This window comes from Haemaphysalis longicornis, unplaced genomic scaffold (genome assembly GCF_048455015.1).
Source record: "Haemaphysalis longicornis isolate Haplotype H1 unplaced genomic scaffold, Haemaphysalis longicornis Haplotype H1 scaffold_8, whole genome shotgun sequence".
In the NCBI taxonomy this organism is placed as follows: domain Eukaryota; kingdom Metazoa; phylum Arthropoda; class Arachnida; order Ixodida; family Ixodidae; genus Haemaphysalis; species Haemaphysalis longicornis.
Genome location: NW_027526445.1, coordinates 143,755,066 through 143,771,518, shown reverse-complemented (window position 1 = coordinate 143,771,518; position 16,453 = coordinate 143,755,066). Strand labels below are relative to the sequence as shown.

At 46.0% G+C, this 16,453-nt stretch overlaps 1 protein-coding gene across 10 annotated transcripts in view; it reads left to right on the top strand.

Moving 5' to 3' along the window:
* Positions 1 to 16,453, top strand: part of LOC144149853 (uncharacterized) — a 51,322-nt gene that overhangs the window by 28,935 nt on the left and 5,934 nt on the right. Inside the window, exons 5-12 of one of the 10 annotated variants that reach the window (XM_077681556.1) lie at positions 855 to 902; positions 1,027 to 1,074; positions 1,199 to 1,246; positions 1,371 to 1,418; positions 1,540 to 1,587; positions 2,779 to 2,826; positions 4,837 to 4,884; positions 13,222 to 15,115. In XM_077681556.1, coding sequence (XP_077537682.1) covers positions 855 to 902; positions 1,027 to 1,074; positions 1,199 to 1,246; positions 1,371 to 1,418; positions 1,540 to 1,587; positions 2,779 to 2,826; positions 4,837 to 4,884; positions 13,222 to 15,115 — 2,230 coding nt within the window. Of the gene's footprint in view, positions 1 to 854; positions 903 to 1,026; positions 1,075 to 1,198; positions 1,247 to 1,370; positions 1,419 to 1,539; positions 1,588 to 2,778; positions 2,827 to 4,833; positions 4,885 to 13,221; positions 15,116 to 16,453 lie in introns of all 10 variants that reach the window. The other 9 variants (XM_077681555.1, XM_077681559.1, XM_077681557.1 and 6 more) reach the window with 9 other exon arrangements.

Genomic DNA, 16,453 nt, shown 5'->3' with positions numbered 1-16,453 from the left:
GGGCTGTCAGGTATGAGTGCTCCGCTAGATTATGAAATCACATGAAACCGGTTTACATTGCAGTGTAAAGCCGTAGAATGAGCATTTGAACGAACGCTGCTTTCGGAGTTACTGTTAGTAAATTTCAGGGAAGTGTAATTACAATCAGATCCATGATATATGCCGATTTCGTGACGCCAGCTTGTGACGCACACCTGGCGCTTATGCGGACCGAATTTACCACAGTAAGATCGCGTCAGAAGAATTTACACTCCCGTAAATGCACCATCTTTGTGAACAAAGTGACTTCTCCATATAAATATGTATTTCCAACGCATACAAACGAAAAATATCAGTCGCGAACGTGCCTCAAAAGCAACGGCGACAGGGGTGAGCGGGCCGGCAACTCCCGCGACTGCTTTCGAAATGGGCCGCTAGGGGGATTTCAGTGGCGCCCCTACAGGCAGCGCTCGAGGCGTATAGCTTGGGCTTCCGTGGACAGTCCAGGACTTAGAACCGAGAGGGCAGAAGTGCAAAATGTATGTGGTCTTATTCTTGCACCACGGAACAGATTTGGAAGGCACAGTGATGAAACTTGCTTGCTAGGATTGCATTGCTAAAGGCCAAGGTTATCAGCACAGCTCGCTAACTTGTCAGTCTCTCGTTTAATTCGAAATGAGCTTTGCCCATTTCTTTTGCCCACAGAGGATTGTGCAGATTCCCAGAGCTCCGTTGAGGATTCTGTGTCAGCACGTATAAAAATAACTCGCAAGACAGGGTTTTCTCAGCATTTTTTGGAAATTCGGCCCTAGATGGCACGAAGATGTTCTCGTCTTGACACAAACATGTTCTTCACCTGTTTCTCTTTCTCGCAGATGATTGTACGGATTCCGATAGCTCTGTTAAGGACTCTTCGTTTGCAGGTACGAATAAAAATGCCACATGATTGGTTTCCTCCACATTCTTTGCAAATTTGGCACTAGATGGCATGAAGATGATCGCGTTTTTGCGTAAGCGGTTTTTTACACTTGTTTCTTTTTGTTACAGATGAATGTACAGATTCCGAAGGCTCCGATGAGCATTCTTCATGTGCAGGTACAAACAAAAACATTACAGAAGCGGTTTCCTCAGTATTCTTTGCAAATGCGGACATTAGATGACCTTAGAATGATCTTGTCTTGCCATAAACGTGTGTCGCACTTATCTCTTTTGCCTGCAGATGATTGTACAGATTCCGAAGGCTCCGATGATCATTCTTCATGTGCAGGTACGAACAAAAACATTACAGAAGCGGTTTCCTCAGTATTCTTTGCAAATGCGGACATTAGATGACCTTAAGATGATCTTGTCTTGCCATAAACAAGTGTCGCACTTGTCTTTTTTGCCTTCAGATGCATGTACAGATTCCGAAGGCTCCGATGATCATTCTTCATGTGCAGGTACAAACAAAAACATTGCAAAAGCGGTTTCCTCAATATTCTTTGCAAATGCGGCCATTAGATGACATTAAGCTCTTGTCTTGCCATAAACATGTGTCGCACTTATCTCTTTTGCCTGCAGATGAATGTATAGATTCCGAAGTCTCTGATGAGGATTCTTCATCTGAAGGTATGAACAAAAACACAGCAACATTTGTTCCCTCAAAAATCCTTGCAAACTTGGCATTAGATGGCGCAAAGGGGATATCTCCTTAGAGAAGTAAGCACTCGAAAAACATTGAAAAGTTCAGGGGGAAAAAATCGCGCTTTTTCGTTTTCTGCAACCAGGATAAGATTGAAAAAAAAAAAAAGAAAACTACAGTTCCCCAACGGAGTTCTGTGTTCGTGCGACTCTTGCTGGATGTTGGGAAACTTTTGTCTAACGATGTAGAATGCAGAGCCTGCAAGGGAATTTGATTGAAGGAAGAAGGGGACTTTGATCCAACCGCCAACCCTGGAGGGCCCTCGCCTGTTGTTTGCTGCAAATTCCCGTTTTTTTTTTTTTTTTTTTGGCAACATGAAAGAAACTGGTCTCCCTTTCGAAATGTGCACGCTAAGCTATGCACTGGGCTTGAAGGAAATCGCGTCATGAAATTTGTGCACGTGCAATCCCACCTCAGTGTTCGCAAGGCTTTGTCCTCTGCACAGCCAAGCATTGACACGTCTATCGAAAATTACTCGGACACAGATTGGTATGAATGTCATTTTTGGGGATTTTATGTTAGATTAATGCCGTGACTTGAAATCGGGCCTAAAGTTCGAAAGGGGAAAACATTGCCGTGGCTTTTGTGTTGCAGTTATGTAGCAATCATATTCTTTTTAGTGTTAACAAAATGAACATGCCGGGTATTTCACAGCTCTGTGTACAATTGCCTTGTTTCACTTTCTCGTGTTTTTTATGAAACAGGAAAACAACCTGTTGTGTCAACCTCCCCCGCTCAAATTTCATGAAAGCTTTCATCTATCACTTCCTGCTATAAACGTGCTGCACTTATATATATGTATATATATATATATATATATATATATATATATATATATATATATATATATATATATATATATATGGTTGTGACGATGAAACGTAGGTCACTGACCAAGTCAAAGAAGCGGTTTGACGTTTCGGTACCCCTAGCTTCGTTTTCCACGCACATGCTCATTGTGATCAAGGTACCCGTAGGGGTACCGAAACGTCAAGCCGCTTCTTTGACTTGGTCAGTGACCTACGTTTCATCGTCACAACCATGCTTTTACCTGACCAGACGGTATTCCGTCAAACTCTGGACTATATATATAATCTTTTTTCTTTTTTTGCTCACAGACGATTGCATTGACTATGAGAGCTCCGATGAGGATTCCCAGTCTACAGGTACGAAGCTTGGCTAAACTTTGTTCTATTATAGCATTTGATGCTGTTCCTGTAATGTGAAACATGTATGTAATTACATCCTCTAAAGTTAGCATTTTGTTCTGTTTATTTGTGAAAGAAAGCAAATGTTGTAATCTTCCAATGTTCCAAAGAGACATTTGAAGTGATTTGTGAACATTGTAGGATTACTTGTGCAGATTAGTCTAGAGTTCGTTGGCCATGTTTCGGTCTCTCTCGGCATGTTAACGTGAATTTATTTCGTACAAAAATCAATTCGAAAGTTCTGTTACCCTTTCTGCATCTTCATTTTCAATTTGCGATGACTTTGCCTATGACGCACACTCTTTCGAATTAGTTTGACTGCACGGGTTGTAGCCATTTGATTGCGCAAATTCTTTGGCAAAGATTTGTGGCAAAGATGTTTTTCTGTTTTGAGCATATGGGCTTCACTTTATAGGCATATCTTCCTACAAATAAAAGACGGGAACATACCTTGCGGGTGTCGCGGCTATAAATGGCCTGTATTACCCGGCTAGTAAGCAAGAACACGAGCACCACAGCTGCAATCCACCACCAGGTGCGAATGACAAACTCGGAGGCAGGTGAAGTTGATGAAGTGCACCTTATTCCATAATAGGTCAAATCTGCACTGTGTACAAGGGAGCGGCTGCCCCTAGCTTGGATGGGGGACAGAGTCCCCACGAGCTCGCTAAGCCGTCCTTAAGCCACAGGCTTGGTCCATCTCCTGAGGGAAGATTCGCCCTGCCCTGTGGCTGAGTAATGTGATGTTCCTTGTGCGACCATGCGGTTTGACCGTGCGTGGAAAACGGCCCCAAGGGAAGGCCCCATGCACAGCTCTACGTTTCTGTGGGAGAGATGGGGTCTCCCTGGTGGGAGGAGGGTACTTGCAGGCTGCTAGGGCAGGCAGGCGCATCGGCCGGCGGGAGAGGGCATGTCGCGTCTCACGCGAAAGCCTGCGAGACTCGGTGTGCTCCTTCCTGCTAAAGGTGGCGGCCCTGTCGGCAGTCCCCAAGCCTTTTCAAAGTTCAATTCATTAAGACAGTGGTTCTCAGCCATGACTGCCCCGGGGACCCCTTTTGAGCTTGCTAAAGTGATGGGGGACCCCACAATGGAGCATATGTTGTTTGGTGTCATAACGTCAAACAATTTCTACTTGCAGCTTACGTAGCCTACACACTTATTCGATGCCCGCCTTTTATGGTTGACGCTAATGACGGTGCGCACCATGTTAAACAATCTGGTCTTGAATCTAAAATACTTCTAAACACCTATATATTGCCTCTTCTGTGTATGCTTTTTTTCTTCTCATAGCTGGCTTGTCGTGCAAAAAGCAGTTGTTAAAATATGTGCTATGCGGAGAAGCTAAACGTACATGTAATGCGACAAAGCTACATTTTTTACATTGCAAAAAAGTGCTGGCAAAATCGAGAAAAAGCTTTGAGTAAAAGCTTTGAGGTAGGCTTCGCGGACCCCTCAAATGCTCTCGCGGACCCCCAGGGGTCCGCAGACCCCCATTTGAGAATCACTGCATTAAGACAAGCTTTGTTCAAGTTCATTAGCTGCTTAATGAGGTGTACTGGGTACCACCAGGATGTTCAGTGAGGCAAACGGTGTTAAACCTACCTGAATGAACTTTCCATTACCAAGGATTTGAGGGCATTTCGTTGCCCTTAGTTTGCCTAGTGCTATAAAAACCAGCAATCACCATCGTCATCACAGGGGTATTTCATTAACTGGAAACACTTCTTACAAACCAACTCTTTCATTAGTTAGTGACCTGTTCGTTTGGTTGAGTAGGCAATCGGTGCAGAGTGCAGTGTCCTTGATCTGGGGTGTACGCAATGATAGAATATTTTACTTTTACGTTTGTTGACAAAAATGTTTTTGGGAAAGGCAAGGTAATTAATCGATTGTTTGTCTTCTGAAGTGTCAAATAATTCTCTCACCAACAGAGACATGCATTTTTGTGCTACACTCTGTCACTTGCAGGATTCAGTACAGAATCCAGGACCTCAGCCGACAGTTCTTCGACATCAGGTACAAAGGAAGTTGCATGTTTTATTCCCCAAGGGTGTCTTAGAACCTAAGTGTCATGCTGTGTGCTGCTCGGGCAGTTCAGTGCCAGAAATTCACCCTGTGTTGAATGTTGAAGGAAACTGTTTTTACTATAATTTCACATTGTTTCTATGCCTTACCATGATTACTGCCGCATTTCTGAAAGCATTCACCCCAAGTGGAAGTCGAATTCATTCAGAACCAGAATTCAATGTTTAGCTGTAGTTGTATTCCCTAAAGCTCCTAAAGGGGCCCCACCCTGCAACACTCTTTGAGGAGTGCAAGTAAACCTGCGCAACGTTTAGATTACACTGCCAGGAATACCTGAGCCAAATATTACATGTGCACGTGAAGCGGTGGGTGTGCAAATCGCTGTGAAAGTTGCAGAAAAACCAACCGTGCTCTCTTCAGTTCTCCTCATTATGCACACCTGGTATGGCCTAAACGACGTCATTGAGGCCATGGCTGTCTGATCGACTGTCACTGGTCAACTTCGCAGCTTATTTCTCGCATTTCCTGTGACGATCCGCCGCCGTCGGCGCTGTGTGCCAACCTCTTCTATGCCTGGCGTTTCTTTTGTGTTTTGAGTCCACACGGAGTTTGAGTGACGAACTCAATACTCCTCTTTCAATGAGACCACTCAACAACAGACATTTATTGCTTCAAAAACACCCTACCAGCCTGAGCGCGCGCTTGCGAGCAGGCAGCTATGCCTGCTTTTTTGTGGCATCAAACCGGAAACCGACCGCTCCACGTTGCGGAGAAAAGGAGAAAACTCCTTGGCCTGTGATATAGCGAAGGCTGCTGAAGAAAACACTGCGAGCCGCCCCTTCTCCGGGAGAGAGCACGTAGCTTTCGTCGCGTTGTGCGTAGTCGAGTTCAGAGGGAACGATTACGCGCGATTTCTCATTGCGCGTAGTTTCGGGGATAGTAAACTGATTTTTATAATTCTTGCGGCAAGAGATTTCTGGGACAATGGACTTTACCCCAAAATGCATTCCGAGTAGTCGATGGTAAGTGCTGCAGGGCCCCTTTAATGGAGAAATTCTCTTAAATGGACTACTATCCAATTCTTGTAGTGTAGTATACCGTAAAATTCCGAGCAAGCGCCCCCCCTCAGCAAGGCGGAATTACCGGCAAAGTGAAGGGGGGGTGCTATCCCGGAACGGCACCAAAATTCAAGATGGCGGCGACAATTGTTTTTACGGAAAAAAAAAACGCAGTGCGCGTGGTTTTAAACTTTAGTGGTTTTAAACTTTAATAAAGATGAACTTTATTACACAAAAGATGTTACTGTTAGTTACTTTGGAAACCATTGGAAAACGTAGCAGCAAAAAAAAAGTTCTCAGCACTCTGCTGCCTCAGTCTTCGGGTGCCACGGCTTGATCTTACTGCTGTTCATCACTTTCGAAACCATCGAAAGGCTCCTCAGAGTCTGCAGCCAAAAACAGTTCAACGCATTCGTCTTCCAGTACGCCCCGGTTTTCTGGCACCACGGCTCCGACATCTGCCAGCCCGCCGTGCAGGTCGCCGTCCTGGGAGCCATCGATTGCGTTTGTAATGCCGCACCCCTTGAAGCAGCGCACCACAAGGACCTGCTGCCGCGACGGCTTCTTAAAGTTGCCTTTTGACATCATTTTGCCATCGCAGGAAGTTCGTGGAAGCCCGGGAGGCGCTTAATGTCTCCGCAGATTCCTCGGGCGTCCTCTGGCTCTCGTTCATGGCGTGGCACATTGCAGAGCCGAACCGCTGCTTCCAAACCTGCTTATGTAGTAGCTGGAAGCTACAAAGTTACGTAACTGCATGCTGTTTGCTATTTTCATAGCCTCTTCAGACAGCAGCCGGTTGCTAACGGCGCGTCCCGCGCTTCTTTCGCGCTCTAAGAACTCGAACAGCGTATCATCCACGTACTCGCTGAACACTGGGGCGCCGTTGCTTAGCTTCCGTCGAAGTTTTGCTTTTCCGAAGTTTTGCTGCAGGAGATTGTCGAAATTCTTCACCTATTCACGTATGCGCTTTCGGTCGAGCTTGAACTGTCGAGAGGTCTGGTGCACGTTTTTCCTGTGCTGACGGTGCCATCGGATCACCTCGATTTTCTTTGCAACTGTGTAGGAATGCATGACCTACCACCGCCAAAACAAAGAAACAAATGGCGTGTAGCGTTGGTTGAAGAAGATTGGATGGGATTCTTAGACTGGCTCCAGCCAACCAGTGTTGCCTGCACGTGGTGCGTGATAACTGCGTGGAGGGAGGGGGGGGGCGCTTTCCCGGAATGGCGCAGAAATTTGAAATTAGCACTGAAGTGGTGGGGGGGCGCTTGCACGGGTGGGGGCGCTTGCTCGGAATTTTACGGTATGTTTGCTACCCGGAATGAAAGAGCGTCACCTAAAAACATTGAATCGAAATGGCTCTGCTCTTAACATCCTAAAATGTTTGAAATCCTAATATTTAGATCTACCAGCCTTGCTGAAAGTGAGTGTGCTGCGAAAAAAGGAATCTGGCAACCATGACACAAACGACAATTTCAGTTTTGCTTTTTTTTTTTTAATTCGCATTTTTGCCATCCAGCATATCAAGAAAAGATAAGACATTAGGTAGAATAAAGAGAAGGGGTACGGAAGCACAGGTAGTCAGGAAATTGATGACCCTGCACAAGTCTAAAGGTAGGCATGGAGTCCGGTCTCGTGTAAAAAGTTCAGCAGGGACATGCAGTAGCAGTCTTCGTGCACCCACCGCTTTTGCGCCCGAAAATAAAAAGTGCTGTTTAAAGCTTGCTACAAACAGGGTGTCTACCAACCTGGAAAACAGGGAAAACCTGGAATTCTCAGGGATTTTGAGCAGTCTGGAAAAACTCAGGGAAAACTCATGGAATTTGTCCTTCTATCAGGGAAAATTAGCTGTACTTTATAAAGGAAAATTCACGGTAATGCTGGCTCAAGTAACAGCACGTCAAAAGTGGACAGCCCTCCGGAGCCGTCGCTGATGGCGCCGTCTGAAGTCTTTGGGTCCAGTGAGAACTAGCTTCATACAGCTTGCGAGTGACTCCCCCCCCCTCCTGACCCCCTGTACGCTGCCCTTGTGTTCTGGCATGTTTCCCAGACTCCTGAAAGGTGGAAGAAAATGTTGCACGCCGCAATAGCTTGTTGGGGCAACATAAGGGAGTCTGCAGGGGCCGGGGCAATAGTAGCTTTCAATCCTATGCTGGAACACCTGGCACCATCTACTGTGGTTTCTAGTTAGTTGACGCACGTTGTGAATCTTTGAGATGTGGATCTGGCGTAATAATAAAAACACATTTCTCTTAATTTCCAACTTTAAAAGATCGCAGTTGTGTTCAAAATACTTCTTAAGTATCAAATATAGACATTGTACCCTGTTTTAAGAGTTACCTTTAACTGCAAGCCAGCACTATATTTCGCTGCGTGCCAAAAGAACTTTACGCTGAGTAACAATAGTGGGGTGTAGTTGAGGTGTTTCTGATTTCCAGTGTGAATCCCAAATACTCTTCTCGCTTATCCTGCACAGCGTTTTGATGCTAGAAGTATGGTGGCATTTAAGGGCACTGAATGTGACGTTTAAGATGCAGGTGTCCCTCATCCGAACCAAAAAAAACTCTCTGAAGCAGTGAAATACAGCACTGAGGCATTGAGTGCGAGCTGAGAACATGGCAGTAGGGTTTTACTTTTTTTTCTTTATTATTTCATTCACTGTGAACTTTCCTACCACCCTGTTATGTTTTCTTTTTGAATGAGATAAAAGTTACTGGTTAGCATTCACACTTTATTATGTTATATTTTATTTTATAAGGCGCTTTTTAGAGGGTAACAGCAACCGGTGAAGGGGTGTCAGCCCATGTTGACGTTAGAGTTCTGTGTCACTCAGGGAATTTATCAAAAAGACTCAGGGAAAACCTGGAAAACTCAGGGAATTTCAAAATGTCAACTTGGTAGACACCCTGTACAAAGTTAAAGGGTATTAAGCGACCTATCAAATGCTTTTTTCGTATGCAACGTTTCACTCTTGAACCTGTACGCCTGCTGAATTCCAGTTTTACTCGGGTAGTTAAAGGGACACTGAAGTGATTGGTAAACATTGCGGGATTACTAGCGCAAATTGTAGTTCATAGTCCGTAGGCATTGTTTCGACCACTCTGGCCGCGTTTACGCGAATTTATTTAGTAGAAAAATCAATTCGAAAATGCTGTCCTCCTCTCTTTACGCTCGCCCATTTTCTGTGGCGTTTTCGTGTGACGTCAGCAGGAGATGAGCGGGAAAATGGCTGCGCTACTGCACGGTTCGCCGACCTACCGATCGAGTCAGTCGGCCCAGCGTTTCGTCCGCCGGCCGCCGACGGGTCGTCGCTATTCGCTTGCTCAATTGAAACTAAGCCACAACACCTTTGTGAATGAAAGAATGTGCCTTTCCTTACTTTGTTAGTTTGTACACTGTGTCAAAATCAGAGTCCGGGTCGCTCCGCACAAGCGCTGCACAAGTGCACATGCGACGCTTCGCTGACTTTACGTTAGTAGGAAAATCTAAGGCCAATTGAAGGCGGGAGAAGAGTCAGCGAAGTCAATATAGGTACTAAGAAAATAAAATCACCTGAAACTTTTACCGTACAGCGCAAAACTAGGGAGCAGGAAGCACTTTTTGCGCTGGGTAAACAAGCACAGCGGTCGTAGTAGGAAAATCTAAGGCCAATTGAAGGCGGGAGAAGAGTCAGCGAAGTCAATATAGGTACTAAGAAAATAAAATCACCTGAAACTTTTACCGTACAGCGCAAAACTAGGGAGCAGGAAGCACTTTTTGCGCTGGGTAAACAAGCACAGCGGTCAGCAGCACGACCGCACATCTGCGAACGCTTTTCCGTCAAAGAAATGCAATTGCTAGACGTGAGATATTGTGGAAGTATGGGGGACACTTACTGCAGGAGTGATATGCAACAAATAGTCACATAAAGTACTTAAAATGCTTAAAATAAATAAAAGTGTAAACTGGTCATACATTATAAACCTTATATATCCAACTGCCCAGCGCCGGCTCGTGGCCTAGCGGTCTGAGGCGCTGGGATTTGTTTTGAAAGTCGCAAATCCCCGAGGGTACATGTATTTTTTTTTTTTTTTTGTAAGTTGATTTTTTCGTACTATGCGGCCGATGTTTTCTGAACTGAGTTCACCATTTTTGGGCCGTAACGCTCCACGAGCGAGATCGCAGAACGCGCGCATACTGACAATGACGCGCTAGCGAGTTCTCGTTGGCGTGCTGTTGCCACAAGCACCGACTGCTTGCGGGCAGTGGGCCCAGGCCTGAATCAGCACACCCTTGGCCTGGTGCGAACTAGCTTTTTACGAACAGACATGAGTGAGGCAAGCTCCGAATATGCGGGAAAAGCCCATGGCATTTGAGAGTCTGCGGTGACGCGGAGGGCGTTCATCCACTGCGTAGGCCTCGTCTAGTGATTTCTACGATTCCAAGCCGCCCTGGGAGGTTTATCTTAGACATTTGACAGCCGACAACATGGCAGAAGCGCGGTACGGCGATAATTGAGAAATCAAGAATGCCCATCCAACAACGCCATGTTTTACAGAATCGAAACCGAAACCGAAACTTTTGATTGCTAACCTTGGGCATCGTCCAATCACGGTGCCCCCCCCTCCTGACGTCAGCGCCTTTAGTTGGTGCGGCCGCCGCAAACCGCGCATAGTAGTTTTTCTTCTTTCGCGCTTTGTAAAATAATTATCGATTTGTCAACCGGATAAACGATGAATAGTGTGTTAATTTGAGCCAGTCTACACAGTGCAAGCAAAAACGGGAGCTTGACAAATTCACTTCAGTGTCCCTTTAACTGCACCAGTCTGTGTGGAAAACAAGGCCAACCTAGCGGAGATGGCAGCCAGTGTTGAATTTGCTTTATTGGACAATGCTTGAAGTGCAGAAGATAGCCATTACAGTCTGGAGAAATACGTGTGCTTAGAGGTTTTCGGTGCGCTTCACTGGAATTTGAGCTGGTGAAAATATCGGAGCTGTTTAAGCTTTTCCGCTGTCGAGCGTTATCAGAAAACTCAGCCTGAGCGCACGTGAGCTTACGCCTTGTGAGGAGCGCCTGGCGTCGTCCTGGCTTGCGCTGTGAGGGGCTCACTAAAAAAATACCAAGAAATCAGTTCGCGTGCTTCCGCGCCTCAAGTGGGGAGCACAGACGCTGAGTTTGCGAACCCAGTGGACGCGGGCTCCAGCGCGTGCTAATGTGGTCCGCTTTGGGAGAGATGTGAAAGGCTGCGGACAAAATGATCGGGGCCTGTCAGTCGTGGAGAACTTTCAGCGGGAAGTTTGGAGATCTGTTTAAGGTGCAACAGCCAGTCTCCGACAAGGGGAGAGGGGCCGCAAGCTCTGCTGTTTCTCCAGCCTTGCACCACTAGTGCAATCTGACAAAAATGTTCTTATGTCACGTTTGCGCCAATGGGTTGTAATGGCAACTTTAGGCACCAGCCGTTCCACCTTTCACTTTTTGCTACTTTTGGTGGCATATTAAAATCTTTTCGTGTTTTTGACTATGTAAAATGTGGGCTTTCCTGTGCACCAGCAAACGAATCTCGAGGAACAAAGAAATGGTTTGTGGACCCTTTAAGAACAACCATACATTTGGGGGTTTGTTTGTAAACATTTTATTTCATTAACAAAAACATTTTTTCTGTCTGCCAAAGCCTTTCTCGTCTTGGAGATGGCCAGTCATGGAGTTGTGAGAAGGTTGTCAACATTACTTAGTTGCAAGGGAAGCCTTGATGTCACAGGTAAAGCAGAAGACCTTAACCGGATGTTCTGAATATTCCAACCGCTGTTGAATGTTTCGAGCTGTTTTTTGTTGGGTCGTGCAGGAAATAAGAGGGTACAGTAAATCAAGCCAATGTATACACGTGAGCTTGTGACTCCCTAAGAAGAAGAAAGTACATACCTATGTTTGTCCCATAACAGCACCGGGTAATTCTTTGAGAAGCAATATTTGGAACCCTTATTGGAAGGTGCTGTGAAATAAAATACAACTTTGTTCAATTTGTAAGAAATGGCCTTTGGTAACTCACTCAACTCTGCTGCAGCCACGAAAAATCGTAAGAATTATTGAAAAACTCAAATTTCATGCTAGTGACATTAAAGACAGGAGTGACTCGATGAGTTGGCACAAAAAACAGTTATCAGTAGGTTAAGGGGACCCTGCAGCACTTATCATCGACGAAATGTATTTTGGGGTAAAGTCTATTGTCCCAACAATCTCCTTCCGCAAGGACTGTTGAAATCTGCTGACTATTACCGAAACTATGTGCAATGAAAAATCTCGCATAATTGTGCCCTCTCAACTGGACCGCGGACAACGCAACAAAAGATGCGTGCTTTTTCCCGGAGAGGGGGCAGCTCGCGCCGTTCTCTTCAGCGGCCTTCGATACATCACAGGTCGAGGAGTCTTTTCCTTTTCTCCGCAACGTAGAGAGGTCTATTTCCAGTCTGGGGCCACAAAAAAGTAGGCAGGCTGTGTGCTCACAAATGCGTGCTCAAGCTGGTAGGGCGTTGTTTAAGTAATAAACCTTGGTTGTCGAGTGGTCTGGTTGAAAGGGGAGTGTTGAGTTCGTCACTTAAACTCCACGCGCACTCAAAACACAAAAGAAACGCAAAAACTGTGCGTACAGGTACAGCCATAAAAGAGGTTGGCACACAGCACCGACAACAGCGGATCGTCACAGGAAATGCGAGAAATAAGCTGCGACAGCCAATAGGACAGCCATGGCCGCATAGACGTCGTTTAGGTCATGCCGTGCATAATGAGGAAAGTTGAAGAGAGCTCGGTTGGTTTTTCCACATCTTTCACAGCGATTTGCGCGTTCACCACTTAGCTAGCACGTGCAATGTTTGGCTCAGGTATTCCAGGCAGTGTAATCGAAACGTTGCGCAGGTTTACCTGCACTGCTCAATGTGGGTTGCAGGGTCCCTTAACTGCATGTAAGCATTTGAATGGAATGATTGAATGGTGAAACTAATTGCACCATCACAATTGCCCAACCATATTTTTTAATAATAACCTAGGTTGGTGGCCACCAAATGCTGAAACAGTTATTTGACGTCATGGAGAAATTGCTAGAAAGTGGCTAGGGATATGCCACTGGTTCATACTTTTCCCTTAGCATCGCTATTAGTTGTTCGAAGTTTTTGATAAAATTGGTGTCGTTGCTGTCGGGACAAGGCAGTCTTTTTCACGAACCAAACGTGTATTTCGTCTTCATGAACCTCTTAAAAAGCATGGGTTTGTCTGCTTCTGTTTCTTACAACTCTACAGAGTCCGAGGGGTCCCCAGAAGACTGGACTCCATGGAAGTCACGAAGCAAAGATGAAGAGGCTGGCCAGATCGCTTTGTCCACCATGGAGAGACTAAATGCACAATTTACCGGTCAAACCCTCGACTTCCGGCTGCCGTGCACGGCTACCGAAGACACCGCCTGCCAGATTGTCGACCATCTGTCTGCCTGGAACGAGTTCTTCTGCCTCGCCTCCTGGCAGCTGCAGGAGATGCCTGGAACCAGCACGAAGCTCTCATTGGCGTTCTTTCGGGATGCGAGTTGGAGATACTGCTCATCTCGACAGCTGCATCTGGCTACCCTGCTTGTGTGCGAGCTTCTGAAGAGCCACCGCTGTGTGTCCCATGTTGAGTTGGACATCTCTCTTTCCAAGGCACACCTTCAGATCCTCTCGGATGCCCTCCGAGTAAGTCCGTCGATCACGAGCGTGAAGTTGGTGTTTTGTGGTTGGATCAATGGTGAAGAACTTGCCACGGCTGCTCTCTCGCTGCCATGTCTGCGAGAGCTGGAGTACTCAGGCTACACACAACATCCGCTGACACTGGTTGCTCGACTTTCTAGTTTTCTCCAGACCACGACGTCTCTGACTGCGCTGAGGCTTTCCAAAGAGTGCCCCAGACGTCTGAGTTGTGAGGAGTTTTTCCGGGGCCTCGGGCAGAACTGCTCTTTGGAAGAACTTGTGCTTCCTAGCCGCCTCATTGCCGAGGCCCCACCCTGTGCACAGGCAGCGTTCACGGAGTGGTTGACGAACAGTGTCTCCTTGAAGAGTTTAACTGTGGCTTCACCTGGGTGGGAGTATGTGCCACTGAAGTGCATTCTCGAAGCGATTCTAGCAAACAGGAGCATTGTCATTGTGGTCTTTGATTCTCCTGAACTCGACCAATCAGATGTCGAGTTCGTATCGAAAATATTTGAGGAGAACGAAGTTCTGCGGAGCTTCAAAGTATCGTATAATTTTGACCATTACTCAACGACGCCTTCCTTTGTGCGAGGATGCCCCGATAAGGCCGACTGTGACCGCTGCGTCAAGGCACTGATTGGAAATCTCACTCTTGAGGAAGTTGCCTTGCCCAGTGACTTTTGGGATGAGGGCCAGTGGAAACAGTTGTTTGAGGCACTGCCAACCAAAGCGAACCTCAAGAAGGTGACCATCAAAGCGCTTCGCAGGGCACCTCTTTCCCTTGTGGACAAACTCTGCACTGCACTCAAGGAAACGGGCGCGGTTGAGAAGGTGTCCTTCAGCGCCTCCTTCTGTGAGAAACAGTTTGACAAGAGGTATGCGTGCAAAGCGTTCTCGTCGGTTGTTATGAGTGCCAGCGATGAGAACAGGGCAGCAATTTTTGGGATGTTGGATCGCATACCATCCCTCACTCACATTACGTGCTTATATATGCACTTTGACATCGTAGGTGGACTGGACAGAGTACTGTCTTCGGTTCTTGCTACTTTTCTCAGAAAGACTCGCACACTCAATACTTTCACATTGACCGCTTCGAGGGATATGTTGCTGTTTGACTGCCAGGAAGGCCTGATGGATGGCCTGGTTCATAATACGAGCCTGAGGGAACTAGGAATTGAAGTGGAAGAAGCCAGAAACGACTTTTCTACGTTTTCCAAGCCTCTGGCTCATGCCATCAGTGCAAGCAAGAACATCAGCACGGTGTACCTCAGTGGACCAGGCTCTGGAGAACGTGCCTTCTTTCGAGAGCTGTCCACAGTCATTGCAGACAACTACACCCTCCTCAGTGTGACCGTGCTGGGGTACAAGTATAGCAAGTTCAAGAGGGACTGGTTCAAGGTTTGGGACACGACAAGGCGCAACTGCGGCTTGCTGACCAATGCTGCCGACTTTGCCAGGGGTGCCCGACATGACAGGTACGTTCCCCCTCCTCTAAAAAGAGTCTTGTGACTTTCACACCGAGCTTAAATAAATTTATACTGACTGGTTGGTGCTAACATAGTCCCAAACAGTGTCACAATGCTGCATTTTAAGTGTTGAACATAGTTTCTATGTTCAGCATTGTTGAGGGTTGAAGTGCAGTGCGCACTGCAATGAATGGACCCAGGATTGGCGTAAAAGTTTCGAGTCAGTGGCTAATATCTGCACACTTAAAAATCTCTGCATGATGGGCGAGAAGAAAAGGCAGACAGCAGAAACATGGACAGAAAACAAGGCTCAAGGTAGAAGTGGTAAAAGTAGCAAAAGGCTAATTGGAATGTTCGCTAGAGAGAAAGGAAACGTCCAATGGAGATCCGTCCACATCAAGGGGGTTAAAAAAAATAAATTGCTGGAGTGGAAGTCACCTATACCAACCAATGGGCTCGGCTGAAGCTGCCGCCGGCCATCTTGCTCGGGGAAAGAAACCAGATGCCGATTGCTTTGCAGCAGTATTTGCTGACTTTCCCAGCGGTTTTAAATTACGTAACGGATTCTCATGCTCTAATTCAACACTGCGAGCCATGTCCGGCGTCTCTGTATTGATTTCTACCACAGAAATTGCGTTAAAAGTCAGATCTCGGAGTACAGGGACATTGTTTTTTTCACCTTATGGCTCGGATATTCAGCTGCCACAAAGTAAAAAAATACATAAGAACTCGTTTATCTTCTTTATTCTAAACTGTTCAAATGCAGAAATTGGTCGTGAAAGTTCTAAGAACAAAAAAAAACAAAAAGCAATAGAGTTACAACTGTAATGCGAAAAACAGCAGTCATGACCAGAAAATGCAGCATTTTCCGAAAAACAACAGGAAACACCCAGAATTGTGATAATAGACATAATGGAGTAACAACAAACCGATACAGAAAACTTTCATGAGTGTATGATAGCAACTAATGCTATTACGTTCATTGCATTGGTGCCCAACCGAACACAAATAAACTGCAAAAAAAGAACCAACAATCTTTCTCGTAAATGACACCATGAGGTTACATTGCCAGTGACATGAACTACCGAAAAAAGATGAACCAATTTGTATTTTTGAAAACAGTGTTTATTTTTTGAAAGAAGGCAGACCTATGATACCAGACGTCAATTAAACTGCTTAAACATACTATCAAATGGCAAATAAAAGACACTGACAAAGGACAGTGACTCAACATCTTTCGGAAGCCTAGCAGCAAAGAAATTAAACATTGAAGGCGCATACTACGCGACACAATGCAACGAGCATGACCGCAGTTTGGAATCAACTTGCACGCGTGCAAGTTACGTG